The 14,337-nt window shown below is 40.7% G+C and overlaps 1 protein-coding gene across 2 annotated transcripts; it reads right to left on the reverse strand.

Moving 5' to 3' along the window:
• Window positions 1-201: 201 nt before the first annotated feature.
• On the reverse strand, window positions 202-13,717 carry LOC133456908 (targeting protein for Xklp2-like). 2 transcript variants are annotated; one of them, XM_061735606.1, is made up of 17 exons: window positions 13,660-13,717; window positions 13,114-13,249; window positions 8,651-8,764; window positions 8,426-8,543; window positions 8,194-8,256; window positions 7,948-8,076; window positions 7,575-7,708; window positions 7,325-7,470; window positions 6,206-6,377; window positions 5,842-5,980; window positions 4,871-5,093; window positions 4,673-4,768; window positions 4,394-4,567; window positions 3,755-3,901; window positions 3,551-3,662; window positions 1,934-2,100; window positions 202-556 (listed from the first exon to the last, which is right to left on the reverse strand). In XM_061735606.1, exons 2-17 carry the CDS (start codon window positions 13,220-13,222, stop codon window positions 446-448), a joined length of 2,154 nt encoding a protein of 717 aa, XP_061591590.1. In that variant the 5' UTR covers window positions 13,223-13,249; window positions 13,660-13,717; the 3' UTR covers window positions 202-445. The 2 variants fall into 2 exon arrangements, with proteins under 2 accessions (XP_061591590.1, XP_061591589.1); XM_061735605.1 differs by having other exon boundaries at window positions 1,934-2,118.
• Between the last annotated feature and the right edge of the window lie 620 nt (window positions 13,718-14,337).

Here is a 14,337-nt window from a genome sequence, read left to right on the forward strand (position 1 = left end):
ACGTTAGATTTAGTTCATTTAAGACTTTGTATAAATATTGATGCACAACTATTGGCTATTACATAATACTTGAAATAAGTCTAAATTCATTTTAAACTATAGAAAACAAAAGCTCCTTGTTCTTGATTAGTTAAAAGCAACTCTTATGTCCAGTTTATGGTGGGAACCTATTAAAATAAATTGAGACCCTGGTCATGTGAGAAAGATGGTTTAATGACTACACAAAAACTTTACACATATTTATACAACGTTTAGTACAAAATGAAAGTACTTATTGGAAAGTTTTGGAACAAAAACAAGTCAAAGCTAAAGTTGTGGCAGATTTGACTAAATTACCACAAAAAAAGAAAAAAGAACAAGACTTTTATTTGACAACATAAAAAATACATAGGGAGTAGAGCAGGAGTAAAATCTCAAAAATCGTAAAAGCAAAGCAGGCGGCTGCTCACAGTCGGAACCGATCAGAGAAGTTTGGGGACTCCGGGACAGTGAGAGGGACCTCGCTCTTCAGCACCGCCACGGGTCTATAGTGTCTGATCGGCTGAGCCTTGTGGACCTGAGGAAGAACAGGAAAAAGCCGTCAGGCACCTCGCACTCTCCAACCGGGTCAGGATACATGTTTGAGGTGGATTCACGGCTCAGCTGTTTGTCCCCCTTTAACCCTTCAAACTTAAGAGGGAGAGATTCATAAGCTCTGTGACGGTTTTAACAAAAAGACCGAACACGTGGATCTTGCCAGATGAAAGTCACTGATGATGAAATCTCCTTAAGACAAATTTGCTCCTCTTCTCTGGGGCAGGCAAAATGGTTAAATACAGATGTTACTAACAGACTGTGGACAGTCATAAGCGTACTGTTGGTCATATTGATGGTTCAACAGTTTTTAGATTCAGATTTACATCCAACTGAAAACATTTAAAGATGGCAAATTATAATAGACTTGTAAAACCCAAATATTTGGCACCCTCTAAGGTAGCTAGATGCTAATGTTAATCTGAAAAAACAAACAAGGCAGTTCAACGTAGGGAACCGTTTGTGCAGATGTGGTGGTGGGATGCAGAGTTTAAGTGTTTGTGAGGCTGCAGCTTGGTGTTAATGCTTCCTGGCCCGTCTGTAATCATTCTGGGTTGCACTGTCTACTTCAGACAGACCATTAGGAGCATGCGTTTCCTGTTTGGCTGTAATGTCCAGCTGCTCTGGCAGATCTGGACACGCAGCTGCAGAAATCTCAAGGAAATGTGTGTCTGATGCTTTTTACCGACATTTCTTATGAGACAGTCCTGTTAAAAAGAAACCACAGCCTGTTCAAGGTTCTTACTGGGTCTTAAAATGAGGTAAATATGACCTCAGACTTCCACATGACATGATGCAGCGTGATTATTTAACAAAAGCTAAGCTGGAAAACAGAAGCGGCCTGTAGCCACTTCACATGACCTTGAGACATCAGACAGTTGATATATTCTGGTTTCGACCCACTTAATGTAATTCAGAATTTGCACAGCCGTACGTTGCTCCTGTTGTGTCAAGGCGTAGGCATCAAGCTAAAACTTGAACAACATGAAACTGAGCAGCAGTGACCTGATGTTGAATCAAATCTTAAAGCAGCACAATGTAACTTTTCCACCTTAATCTAATATTTCCAGAGTCATTGTGATGGTACATCAACTTCCAACAGGTTTAATGACACCTCTATCATGGACTGAGGGGTCTGTATCGCCTTCACTGGAACTATGTAACTTGGAGGTGGATGGTAGGAACCCTTCCACACTACTGGTAAAGCACTACCGCTTTTGTCCAAAGGAGCCGCCAAACTCAACAAAAGCTGAAAGTTACATTGTGCTGCTTTAACTTCACAGCTGCCCAAAAACTTAAAAAAAAAAAAAAAATGCATTCTACAGTCTTCTTAATATTTTTTAAACCCCCCAAAAGTTACCTGGTCTTGTCGCAGCTGGGCTATCTCCTCCCTCAGCTTCTGCTCCTCCTCCTTCTTCTGCTCCGCCTCCATGCGTGCCCTGAGCACCTCCTTCTCGCCGGCCAGCCGCTCGTACTCCTGCCACTCCCGGGCCCGGCGCTCCGTCGCCAGCTCGAAGGGTTCCACTACTGTAGAAGATTGAAGGTCTTCTCAAGTGAGCCACGGTGGCAGTTGTGAAGACAAGGGCACAGTGAGTGACAGCAATGAAGAATGCTTCAGCCTCTCAACAAAGCTGGAGCATTCTTCAGGACCTGATCCTGTCAACAATGGGCACTTTCAGAGTAGACAAACTGCATCTCTGCTGCGACCACGCTGAAGGAACCAGGAGTTACAAACGCTCCCAGAACCCCCCTTAAGTGTTAAAAACAAACAAAAACCTCTTCCTCTGATCGAGTCTCAGAAGTCTGATCAAACATAAAAGCACAAGTAGAACGAAGTGTGTATAAAAACGTCAAACACTGCAGTCGCATCATGCAGACCAGTTGCTCCATCGTGACACACTTGTCAGCCGCTACGTCACTGATTTTTAACAGGTCATCCACCTGAAAGCACCGACCGACAACATCTGAATACCAGACCCATGAAGAGTCAGGTTTTTTTTATTTAGTAGGCCATCCAAAAGATGACTTGAATTAAACTAAATATACGCTAACTTGCAGATGCATTCAACAGTTGGGTCAGGAAAACTTCATGTGTTCTTGTGACAGCTTTGAACATGAGCAGATAAAAACTTCTCAGTGAAGCCTGCAAACCGTTCAGATTTGAAAAGTTGGGCATAAGTGACCCAAAACATCAAGTTTGTCTTATAAAGAGTCAAAGTAATGACCGAAAGACCTATAAAACTTGTTACAGCATGTGGCCGTTTCTTATTAGGATGTAAAAGAGTTGGTGGTGTTTAAAGAATCGAGATTAATAAAGTCCAAATTAAAAAACGCACTTAAAAAGTGTAACTATGACGAAAACTGTTCAACATGCGGTAAAAGATTACTAAACCATCTCTTATCAGTTTAAGTTCATTACATCCAGTCAGGCAGATAGTTTACAGATGTATTGATTGTGTATCGACGAGGTTTGCTCCGGTTAAGTTTAGAGGTCCAGTCCAAGTATGGTAGAAGAAATTAGTCTGATGTTGGGTTAGATTTAGATTTAAGTTACACAAACTTTCCCAAAACAACGACGAGCTAAAAATCCTGCTATTAATGCGCCTTCACAACACGCTGTGCAATTTAGATTTTGCTGATGTTTAAAACTGAATTGATTTTAATTTGCATGTCGCAGCGTGAACAATTCCACGGCCCGCCGTAGATCCACACAGGTCCTTCAGTTGGCCAGAAGTGCTTCGTATTTGTGACGTCCAACACCGTGCAAACTACAGTCTGTTGTCAAGTTCGTCTCTAGCCGTCTGCTACGCGGCCGTTTGTTTATTTCAGCGTCTTAAGCGAGTGGGAGAAGAACAGCGTGCACAGGTCAGCAAGAAAGACCCTACTACTAAATTGGATGAAGGGTATAAATAACTAAAAAAAGCCTCCAGGTTGAGGTAACGCTGCTTGCTGCATTGGGGTTGGTGACTTGTCTTACCTACTGCAGGTCGGCTGTCCTTCTTGGGCCGGAAAGGTTCTTTATGAGTGACCGAGTTGGGCCTGGCTTTGAATATCGCTGCACCCTCTTGCTGTTTCTGCTCTTCTTTTACCTGCAAGACAAGAGTTTAAAATGACACTTTTAAAAATGCATAAATCAAGAACAAAGGCGGCTTTATTTGACCAGTAAGAGGTCAGGTTGTACCATCTGTTCCCAGCGGCTGCTCTTCACAGCTCCCCGTTGGTCTATGAGCAGTCTGAAGGGTTCCGGTTTCGTGGGCTCCAGCTTCTTCTTCTCAGGGAGGTTCACGGCATCAAAGTCCGGCAGTGGCTGGGCTTTGAAGTGCGGGACCTGTCAACATTCAGGTAAGAAGACTTTGAGATTCAACAGACGTGTCCTTTAGGGTTGGGTATTGCCAGGCCTTCACCATATGATACACATCACAATATTGTGATATAATACATAGTTCGCTGAAAACTGTAAAAGGCATTATGTATCTTAAAATCAGAGTTGCATGTACATCAGATTATGGTGATCATTCATGCGTCAAAACAATGTAACTCAAATGATCTATGCCATTTATTGTAACTGTACAAGCTAAAGTGACATTTTTTTCATATTATTTACATTATATCAAATGAACAACAATTATTAAAGCCCATGTATACAATAAAGTCGTATTGGATTTACAACCCATCTGAAACATGATTTATTATTTGAGAGGAAAAAAAAACAATACTCAAATTTTGAATATCGAATTGGCTGGTCAAGTATCGTAATATATTGCCAGTTTGCCCACCCCTAGTGTCTTCACAGATTCCGGTTCTGGAAAGGAAACCTCACCTCTTTATTTCGCATCTCCTCCAGCTTCTTCTCTTTCAAGACGAGCCTCTCTCGTTCCCGCTCATCGAAGGAGAACGCGCAGACCTCCACGTGGTGGTTTTCTGGGAGCCGGGGCTGGAATGAAAGGCCAAAGTGAGGCGCCGCATGGGCCTTCACTGGGGACGGGGGTGTCACCTGACAAAACAAACAGAAGTCCATGAGACAGTCGCCACGTCTTTATATCGTCACCAGTTGAGCAAACTTAATGAAACACAGATAACGGTTTAAACATTCCCTTACTTCTTCAACTTTGCGCTCCATACGAACCCTCTTCTTGAGGGCAAACGCCGGGGATTCTGGCACGGTTGGATATTGCACTTTCTTGTCTGGCAGTCCCTGTTAATAGGAGAATACCACCTTTACTACCCGATAAAACTATGGTAGTTTAGCCATTTCTGAAATAAAGATGCTTGGGTGTAATCTGTGTGCAGTGCTCACCACAACTCCCTCCATGATGCTCTTGGGCATTGGCTTGGCTTTGAAGCTGTGAGGCTTTTCTTCATCTTCCTGGGGCTTCTTGCTGGTCTGTCTCTCCTGGAGCCTTTTCTCAATCTCCAGTTCAAAGCCTTCGGGTACGGTGGGTTCCTTCACTGGTGGCTTCTTCAGCTCCTCAGCACCATCCAGTATCTTCTTGTTCAGCTCCAGGGCCTTGATTTTAAACCTGCGAATAGCAATAATGACCCAGAAATTCAGTGGCTGAAACTCAGACTTGAAAAATCCTGAACCATACGCTTAAAATAAAACTATTTACTAGGGCTGAAATGATTCCTCGAATAATTCGATTACAAAAAATGATCGAGGAATTTTCTCTGCCTCGAGGAATCGTTTAATTTCTTTTTTTTCCCCGTTTAATTTCACCAGCTCGAATCCTCGTATTACGCCCGGACTACATTTAATGCGACACAACGCGCTGACGCTGCGCCATACATCCATGCGCTGCGCACGTTAAAGGGGGAAGAAAGAGGCGGTGGATATGTTTGTTTTGTAACATGCCGTGCTCAGGCAGTCTGCAATGGCCCAGACGGGAGACACATGTAGTTCAGTGCTTAACTTTTATTTTCAATCCACGCTATATTCTTCTGGTCCGTTCTCCTATGTTCCCCCTCTAAAGCCAAAATTATTGTTCCGCATTAAATCGACGCAGAGCCTACGGCGCTCTCCGGCGAGGGCGGAGGTCCGGCTGTAGTCATTCATGGATAAAACAAGCAGCACTGGTGCCAAATGTGCTCCAATACAGCAGGGCTCATCATTTTATTTTGAACACTCTAACTTAAAACTTAACTAGAATTACCGATTAATCGATGGAATTTTCAGTAGAATACTCGATTACTAAAATATTCGATAGCTGCAGCCCTACAATTTACTAAATCTGAAGGTTCATGTGGAGAGAGACAAGGACAGGTCCTTACTTCTGAAGCTTTTCCAACTCTTCAGCCTCCTGTTCTGCTCTGCTCTTCACAGTGGGCAGTCGACCTCTCCGACGTGTCATCAGAGCAGGGGAGTGAGGCTGCGTGAGCTTCAGGTGGTTCGCCTTCACTGGAGATGGTCCTGAGATGCCGTTTTTAAATGAGAGAAAAACTTTTATGTCTGTTTACTGCTTTTCCTTTTTTTCCCCATTTATTACATTTGCCAATATTAAACAGGCTTAACTAGGGCTTTGAAACAATCTATATCACAAAGACAACATCATTTGCCAAACAGTTCGTTATTTACTTATAAAAAGGAAAAAAAAAAGTGATGGAAAATGCTGAAAAGTTGGCATGCTCGTCCCACCTCGTTCTTGGGTCTGGCGACTGTGCCGATGGTAACGGGTGGGGGTCCGTTTCTCAAACTGCTCTATTTGCTGAGCCACGGACACGTAGGCGCCTGACTCCACCTCCTTTCTCTTGTTGCCCGTTGACAGATTGAAGGGTTTGGGCACCGTGGCTCCTTTCCTGGCCTTCGCCTTTAAAGAAACAATAACAATTAGGTTTGTGGTGTACATGTATATACCACAAGTTTATAAATCTGATCCTCCTGAATAACTTGCACCACAACCACTAACTCAAACGTCGGCACTGGAAGCACCCTCAGTGTCAAAGTCTATTCAGTTTGTGCGGGTGATGAAACACTGAACTCTGGGTTTCATACGTTGCATTAGCAGCATAGCTTTTGTAGAGCAATCTTCAACTTCTCACGCTTCAAAACGAGGGTCAGCTAATCAAATTGCTCCTAAACAGTGATGACATCACACACAGGGCTGTTTCAAAGCATAAGAGATGAAGAGCTCATCAGAAGCACCCCCACCCAACGTTGCTGAGGATAACTGATAAAATGTGGTGAGACTTGTTCCACATGATAAACGCAGCTCGCTATGCTGCAACAATCTTCTGCACCGGCCAACGCACCCTCCACTCAGTCCCTGCCAGTCGCTTTCACACTGCTGCAGTTTATAAACTCGCCGTCGTGCATTTGCAACGTCATTGGTAGTCAGCTTGACAGTTTAAATGACTCAGCAGTGCTCATGGCCCTCATCCCTCACCCTACACTCTGAACTCACCATCTTTCTGCATCTCTTAAAGCTTTAGAGTAAGGCTCCAGTCATAAGTGGGGTACAGTGCCCCATACGTTTAAATATGGTACATAAATCCATAAATATTTACACTTTCAAACAGTAATACATTAAAGCAAGCACTGTATATTAACAAAATTATAATCAATATTCTGTAAAAGTGTATCTGTATCAGTCTCAAATTAAGATACACGATAACCATCTGCATTAGTCCATGTGATCTGTACACAAGCAAAACATCCCAAACCGGTGTTTTTAAATCAGCCTCCTCCGGCTACGTTCCATACGTGGCAAATTCTGTGGGTTTAATAGTTTTGCTCGTTATAATGAGATGTACGTACTGGGGAGGAAGGCTTGCGAAGCTGATTGATGAAGTCCACTTCCTTATGCGCTGTGTTTGAAGCAGACGCTTTGATGCGAGTGTCTGTGGTGAAGTGGAAGTCTTTAGGCACAGTCGTAGACAGGACCATCTTCTTTGGAAGTGTATCTGGGGTAACAGGGTTTGACTTTAGTTGAAGTCGTGACGGATCTGCTGAGCTCCTTTAAATGCAGTTAGCATGAAGAGCTGCAGAGTCAGCGATGAGAACTCACCGCCAGCCAGAGCAGCCTTGTAGCTGGCCTCGTTCTTCTTGCGATGCAGAGCCACCTCCCTCTGAAGGGTTCTGATGCGCTCCATCTCCAGCTCTTCAGTGCTGCTCGGCTTGTTTGGACCCAAATTACTATTGCTGGTGACAACAATAATCATTTATTTTCAACAAAAGTTTTTATACAAGAATTAACATCTTTAAGCTGACACAATTGAAATAAAAAAAAAAAAAAAAAAAAAAGTAGTCTTTGAGGCAGGGGAAATTTGTTAACCATTTCCAAACATCGTCCCTCCTGTCGCCCTTTAAGAGCTGACAGGTTTTAACTCTGCCTTTCAGAGCGGCAGCGCCGGCTTCACTGGAGAAGATGGGAGACTCACTCTGCATGTGAGGAGGTGGACTTTGCCTCGGGGATCTTCTTCGTCTTCCTTGCACTGCTTAGGCGTGTACTCCTGCGGCTTCCAGGTCTGACACTGAGCTGCCCATTTCCGGATTTTTGATTAACACTCCTACATCAAATATACAGGGTTTTATAGAAAGAACAGTTACTGTATTACGACCAATCAGTCAGCGTAGACCTGAATATGGCTTAAATAAAAAGGTAACAGCACAGTTGTAACACTTACTCTTTTTGTTTCTTTAATGGTGGTGCAGTTTGACCGCTGGACACCTCTTTACGTTTTGAAACCCTGAAAATAATAAAAAACAGCTTGATTACACTAAACTGAGACACTCTGGTTGAATGTTTAATCTGAAGTAAACCACACGCACCCAGAAGTATGACAGGACCTCACCACAGGTCTCAGACTTAAAACTTAACTTCCGGTTCAAAATAAGTAGCCGTTTCATGAGTTGTACCTGCGTGGCTGTGCAGGGCGTTCGGCAGCCGTCCTCCTCCTTGGTCGGGCAGGATTCTTAGGTTCCGGTCCCCAGGATGTAACGATGTTTGAGGACAGAGATGTGGGTTCGCTCTGACCTGCAATTATGATCGGTTCAGAAATGTTTTTATTGGTGTTGCGGACAGAAAAATCTCTTTCAAACAGATGCCAATACAGAAGAAAACAAATTAAGAAATTAACGGACCAGAGTCCTCATCTCTCCCAACTTGAGGGTTTACGTCGACCACGGGTTCATTAGCGTGCTGGGCAGGTCTCTGAGGGGTGATAAGCTGGCCACATGCTCCCTGGGCCTGACAATCTGCTCAAAAGGGAGGAGACGGAAAAAAGAAATCAAACTTAATGACTTTACACAGCTTAAATTAGCTAATTTTGAAGGCATACAAAGTCTTGACGCTTGGTCCTACTTCAAGGCAGTATTTGTTGGCAAAATTAAAGCGATGAAGACACTAGGGGTGTAACGATACACTAATCTCACGATACATGATATTGAGGTCACAATAACGATACGGCAGTATTTTTTAACAACCTTGAATGAGGAACTTATGACTGGAAAAAATAAATAAATAAATAAATAAAGGTCTTTTATTTGAAAGACACAAAATACAAAACAATACTGTGCGTTTGCCCTATTGTTACAGTTTGTAATGCCTTATAAAATTGTTTAAGTTTTAAAGAGAAAGCCAGGCCAACTATTTTCCACAAACTGAACTAAAAGTAAATGTCAGGTTTGCATTATCCATCTTCAGTTTCATACAAGTAAAAATATTTTGCCACAAACTGAATAGTTTCTCTATCTGTATGATTTGACTTTTTCCTTTTCCAGAAATTTAACAACTAAAATTAAATAAAAAGTACCGTAAATGAATACATACAATTTTAAATCATAAAAAGATTTATTCATGCTCACCTTATAAGTGTAAGAGGATATTTATTTCTGTTAAGGTTATTTTGGTAATTCAGGGTTCTACATTTTATAAATATATTCTGATGTAAATCAGGGACTATAATGACACTAGTCAGTTTATCTGTAGTGATTAGTCTGTTTTAGATTGGGCGGAGTGATACGCCACAGTACGGCACTAGGTGCTGTGTTGATGTTCTAAAATCCTACACTGTTGAGGGACATTAAAGTACACTGGAACTCAGCAGAAGTTGTCCCCGTGTTTATCCTACTCACGACCCGAAAAAGGTTTGATTTAGAGTTTAGAGTTTATTAATTTAGCACAAAAAGATGCATGAAGCACTGCGCAAGGAGGGAACGAAGTTCTATAGCGAACTTGTACAAGGTTCCACCCCTGTCAAAAAAACAAAAGACAAGCAGACAGCATGCATGAGCTAAACAACAACAAAAGACAAAGATCAATAGCAACAGGAATTCAAGTACTTGAAACAACTAATAGTAAAAAACACAAAATGTGACAAAAGCAGAACAATGAGAAAGAATATATAATTAAAGGTCGATAAAATTAAAGGTCGAGTAGAGAAAGTAAATTAGGTTCCTGTGGAAAGTAAAAATTCCTTTAGGTTTTTTTTGAAAATGCATTGGGAGGAGGTGGACCTCAGTGAAGAGTTTAAGTCAGACCAGAGCTTGGGGCCTCTATAAGTAATGTTGAATTGGTGACTTGAGGTTCGGGAGGACGGTATAGATAAGCTATTGTTACTAAACCTTGTTTGATATGAGTGAAAGTCTGTTGTCACAAACTTGTCAGACTAAAGAAATTGTGAAAAGTAATAGGCAGATCTTGTTTCCTGTATATAAACTTATGAATAAAAAGGCATGTTTGATAGGCATTCACCTTATCAATAGGTAAGAGTCGATACTTGAGAAAAAGAGGCGCTGATGGCGCATATCTAGAGGAGTGGGAGATCAATCTCAGAAACCTCTTCTGCAATAAGAGTAGTTTTCTTAGATGAGTCGGATAATTAGCTGCCCAAACAATGTTACAATAATTTAAATGAGGGAACAAGAAACTATAATATAGGGTTAAGTAAGCTGAGGAATGAATTAAAGGGAGAACTTTCCTCAAAATGCCTAGCATCTTCATGGATCTTTTGGAGACGAGATCAATATGATTACACCAGTTGAGGTGTTCATCTAGAATACTTAATAAAGTAAGGTTTAACTCTACACCATAGGGTAAGGTTTAACTCTACACCAGCCTTACATAAGTAAAAGTTCAGAGCTCAAAACGGGACCGCAAAAAAAGAAATGGTACTAGTTTCTTCTGAACGGAGTCAGATTTTGGTCCGCGGGTCGAGGCACGGTCGTCACGCGTGGTCGGATGCGCGTTACTAGCCAACACACTAGATTAATATTAATAACCCAATATCGCGATACAGTTTGTCACCTCCATGACACGTTTCGTGACGTTTTTGTATCGCAAAATTTCGTGGCACGATATATTGTAGACTAGAAGACACCGAACTTTATGATTTAACCATTTAACGTTAGCTACCCAAAAATCCAACATTACCTGATACAAAATGGGAACCGCAAATCCATGTTTCAGTGCCTGGAAAACCGATAACTCCGATTTATAACTAAATCTATGAGTACAGTTGATCGCACAACAGCTCTTTCCCATTTTAGATGTTTGAGTTGCTCAAACTGAAAGTCTACGCTGCCACTCAGTCTTTCTGCCACTCAGTGGGCGTAACCCGCTGTGAAGTCGCATCTGTGAGGTCATGTGCATTCCCTCTATTATTTAAATAAGTTAGAACCAGGAAATTGCCAATACATTTTAAATTCTATGAGGGAAAAAAAAAAAAGCTCAGAAATAGTAGTTACAAATCCAATTTTAAGTTGCTGTCATGTTTGACGTCATCTTTTGTTTGGCTAGAAACTTAAAATTCTAATTTCCTTATTGCCTCCCCTGAGAGTCAAAATTAACCGAGGCAAACACTACAGAACAGATACAGAAAACAGGATATTGTGTACCACGAGCCCGGACTAAACTACTGAAGTAATGCACCGTTTCCACTCAGTCTCAGATATTTTACTCTATGATGTAATAGGTGAGCTCTGCGGGAGTCTAAACGTTACAAGCCCAGGAGCTAACCTACCAATTCACAAGCAAATATTGTACCAAATCATAATGTCAATGCTCAGCCATGTGTCCGTCTCATTTCATCAAAACCAAATTTTTAGGCCTTAAATCTGAAGTGTACTTTAATGTGGAGCAGGGTGATAGGGTTAGCTCTTGTTTACCTCAAGGAATTGACAGATTGATTTAAATATTAGTCCTACAGAATGATGCAAACACCATCTTTATAATTGTATGATTTAGCACCCTCACACAAGGTCTCAAATATGACTTTTAAACAAAACAACCACAGCCCTCCCCCATCACAAGCCACCCAGAAGTCAACTTTACATCCTTTACTGCAGCTTTCACTCAGAAGAGGGTTCACTGGGCTCTATGATGTCGTCCTTTATGAACCCCTCACAAATGAGCACACAATTGTTTGCAAATAGAAAACTTGCTACAGCCTCGATGTAACATTTACAGCAACCTACGACTTTAAGAGTAACTGATGCATGTTGCTCTTCCTGCATGTAAACACTCATTAAATGAACGCATGTTGTTGGATATTTACAGGAGGTGGGTAGTAACGAGTTACATTTACTTGAGTGAATTTTGGGAAATGTACTTTAAGAGTAGTTTTGAATCACTATACTTTTTACTTGAGTAGATATGTGAAGAAGAAACTGTACTACTACAACTAATTGTACTTGTCTTTGTCTCTGTTTTCTTTTTCTTATTGCATTTTTACCTTTTCTGCTTTTAACTGCCTATATTGGACTACAGATGGAAACTAGCCTTGTGCTACAATCTGGCACATTTACATATGTATATATGTTCATCAATGTACATTGTCCTGAGAAATAAATAAAGTAAAGTAAAGTACTCTTACTCCGCTACATTAGGCTACATTGAGCTTGTTACTTTTCTTTTATCCCCTCCGCGTACGCGTCAATCTCATGACATCACAGTGATTCTTTGGGAAAAATGTTTTTGCATGTTTTGTCACATATAGACAGACTCAAACACACACACACAGAGTTTATATGAGTTCATGGGCTTGTTCTAGTTCTGCCTGCGGAGCCTGGTTAAAAAAGAAAATTACAAAGGCTTGAAATTTTGTGCTACTTGTGCTTAATTTATTTTATTATTTATTAAAGTACTTGAATTTACTTTAAGCTGATTTTAATTTAAGCTATTTTTTATTAATTTTATTGATTTAATTTGCCTGAAGATGATTATTTTGTATTTTTGTCTGTTTGAATGGTTGTGTTAAAAAAAAAAAAAAAAATCAGACGTTACTCAACAGTTACTCAGTACTTGAGTAGTTTTTTCAAGTACTTTTTTTACTCAAGTAATTATTTGGATGACTAGTTTTTACTTCTACTTGAGTCATATTATTCTGAAGTAACAGTACTTTTACTTGAGTACAATTTTTGGCTACTCTACCCACCTCTGGATATTAATAAAAAAAAATTAAATAAAAATGTATTTCAGATTTACGGTGTCTTTGCACGGGGTGTGGGTGAGATGAAGCAGTGGGGGAAAAAAACAACAGTTTAATGTTTGTAAAACCTTGACAGTGAAAGGTTACGGTGGATTGACAGGTTAATGAAACACGTACCAAACCAGTTGTCGTCGGTTTCAGCATTTACGAGCTCTTTGAAATCCACAACATGAGACGGGGCGTCAAACTCGTAGCACTCGGACGGGTCGCCAGACTGGGCTTCCATCTTCACACCTTCTGTTTGGTAGTTTATCTAAAATACACATTTATCAAACAAGCCTTAAGTCAGAGCAACCACACAAGCACTTTTTGATCTTTATCGTGGTCATTTTGACTTCAACATAGACACTTAGTGTTTAGATGACGGAGGACACGCTAATAGAAGATTAAACGTCTTGGAAAGGGTTTACAACGACACATTTCTGTTTTAATGCAACATTATTCAATGAATTATAAAACATTTGTAAATCAAACAAACAAAAAACAGTCAAAGCTAACGAAACACATCTCCATAATCATGCAACAGGCAGCATTACCGAGAGCGAACTACCACAAACATTAAAACTCGCCCACCGTAATGCTCCTATCGCGCTAATCAATCAAACTGTGAATACAGAAATATAAATGTACTGATATACGGTGATAAACATCGCTAAAACTCACCGTAGACGCCTGAGTCCACAACAACCGGACAAAATGCAACCGACGCGCGCACCCCTGCTTAAGGTTCAAACGGCCTCCTTTTTGAATCATCCAATGAGAAACAAGATCCTTGCTCCGTCGCCGCTGATTGGCTCATACAACTCAACTTCCTGGGACTTAACCACGTGACGAGTTCCGGACTGCAAATTAACTGCATCCATGAAATTAACACATCAAACTTCTCACTTATTCTGGTCATGTGAATTCACTTATAAATTCTGGAGGGACTTCCACAAGTATATTGCTGATTCTGTCTTTTCTGATTTCCATCTTTATTTTAAGAATGTTATTTTTGGTTATCATAATTTTAATCACAAAGATAGTGACGCTTTCTTTTTTATAAATCTGTCTTTATTTTTAGCAAAGTTACACATACATAAGTGCAAATTTGATTTGACCAGGACTCCCTGGCAGAAGAGATATTGTATCTCAATGGGACTTTCCTGGATAAATAAAGGATAAATAAAAAAAAAAAATTCATCCACAGAAAGCCTGAACTGCTTATACCCAAAAAAGAACTTGAACAATATATGAGGACGATCTACTCATCAAAAAACACAAAGGCACAAAAGGCATCTGTAAATCGCTGAATTTGTTTACATGAAACCTACTCTTGCACATTATGCTGTTTTTATTTGT

The sequence above is a fragment of the Cololabis saira genome, chromosome 12 (genome assembly GCF_033807715.1).
Source record: "Cololabis saira isolate AMF1-May2022 chromosome 12, fColSai1.1, whole genome shotgun sequence".
Taxonomy (NCBI): Eukaryota; Metazoa; Chordata; class Actinopteri; order Beloniformes; family Belonidae; genus Cololabis; species Cololabis saira.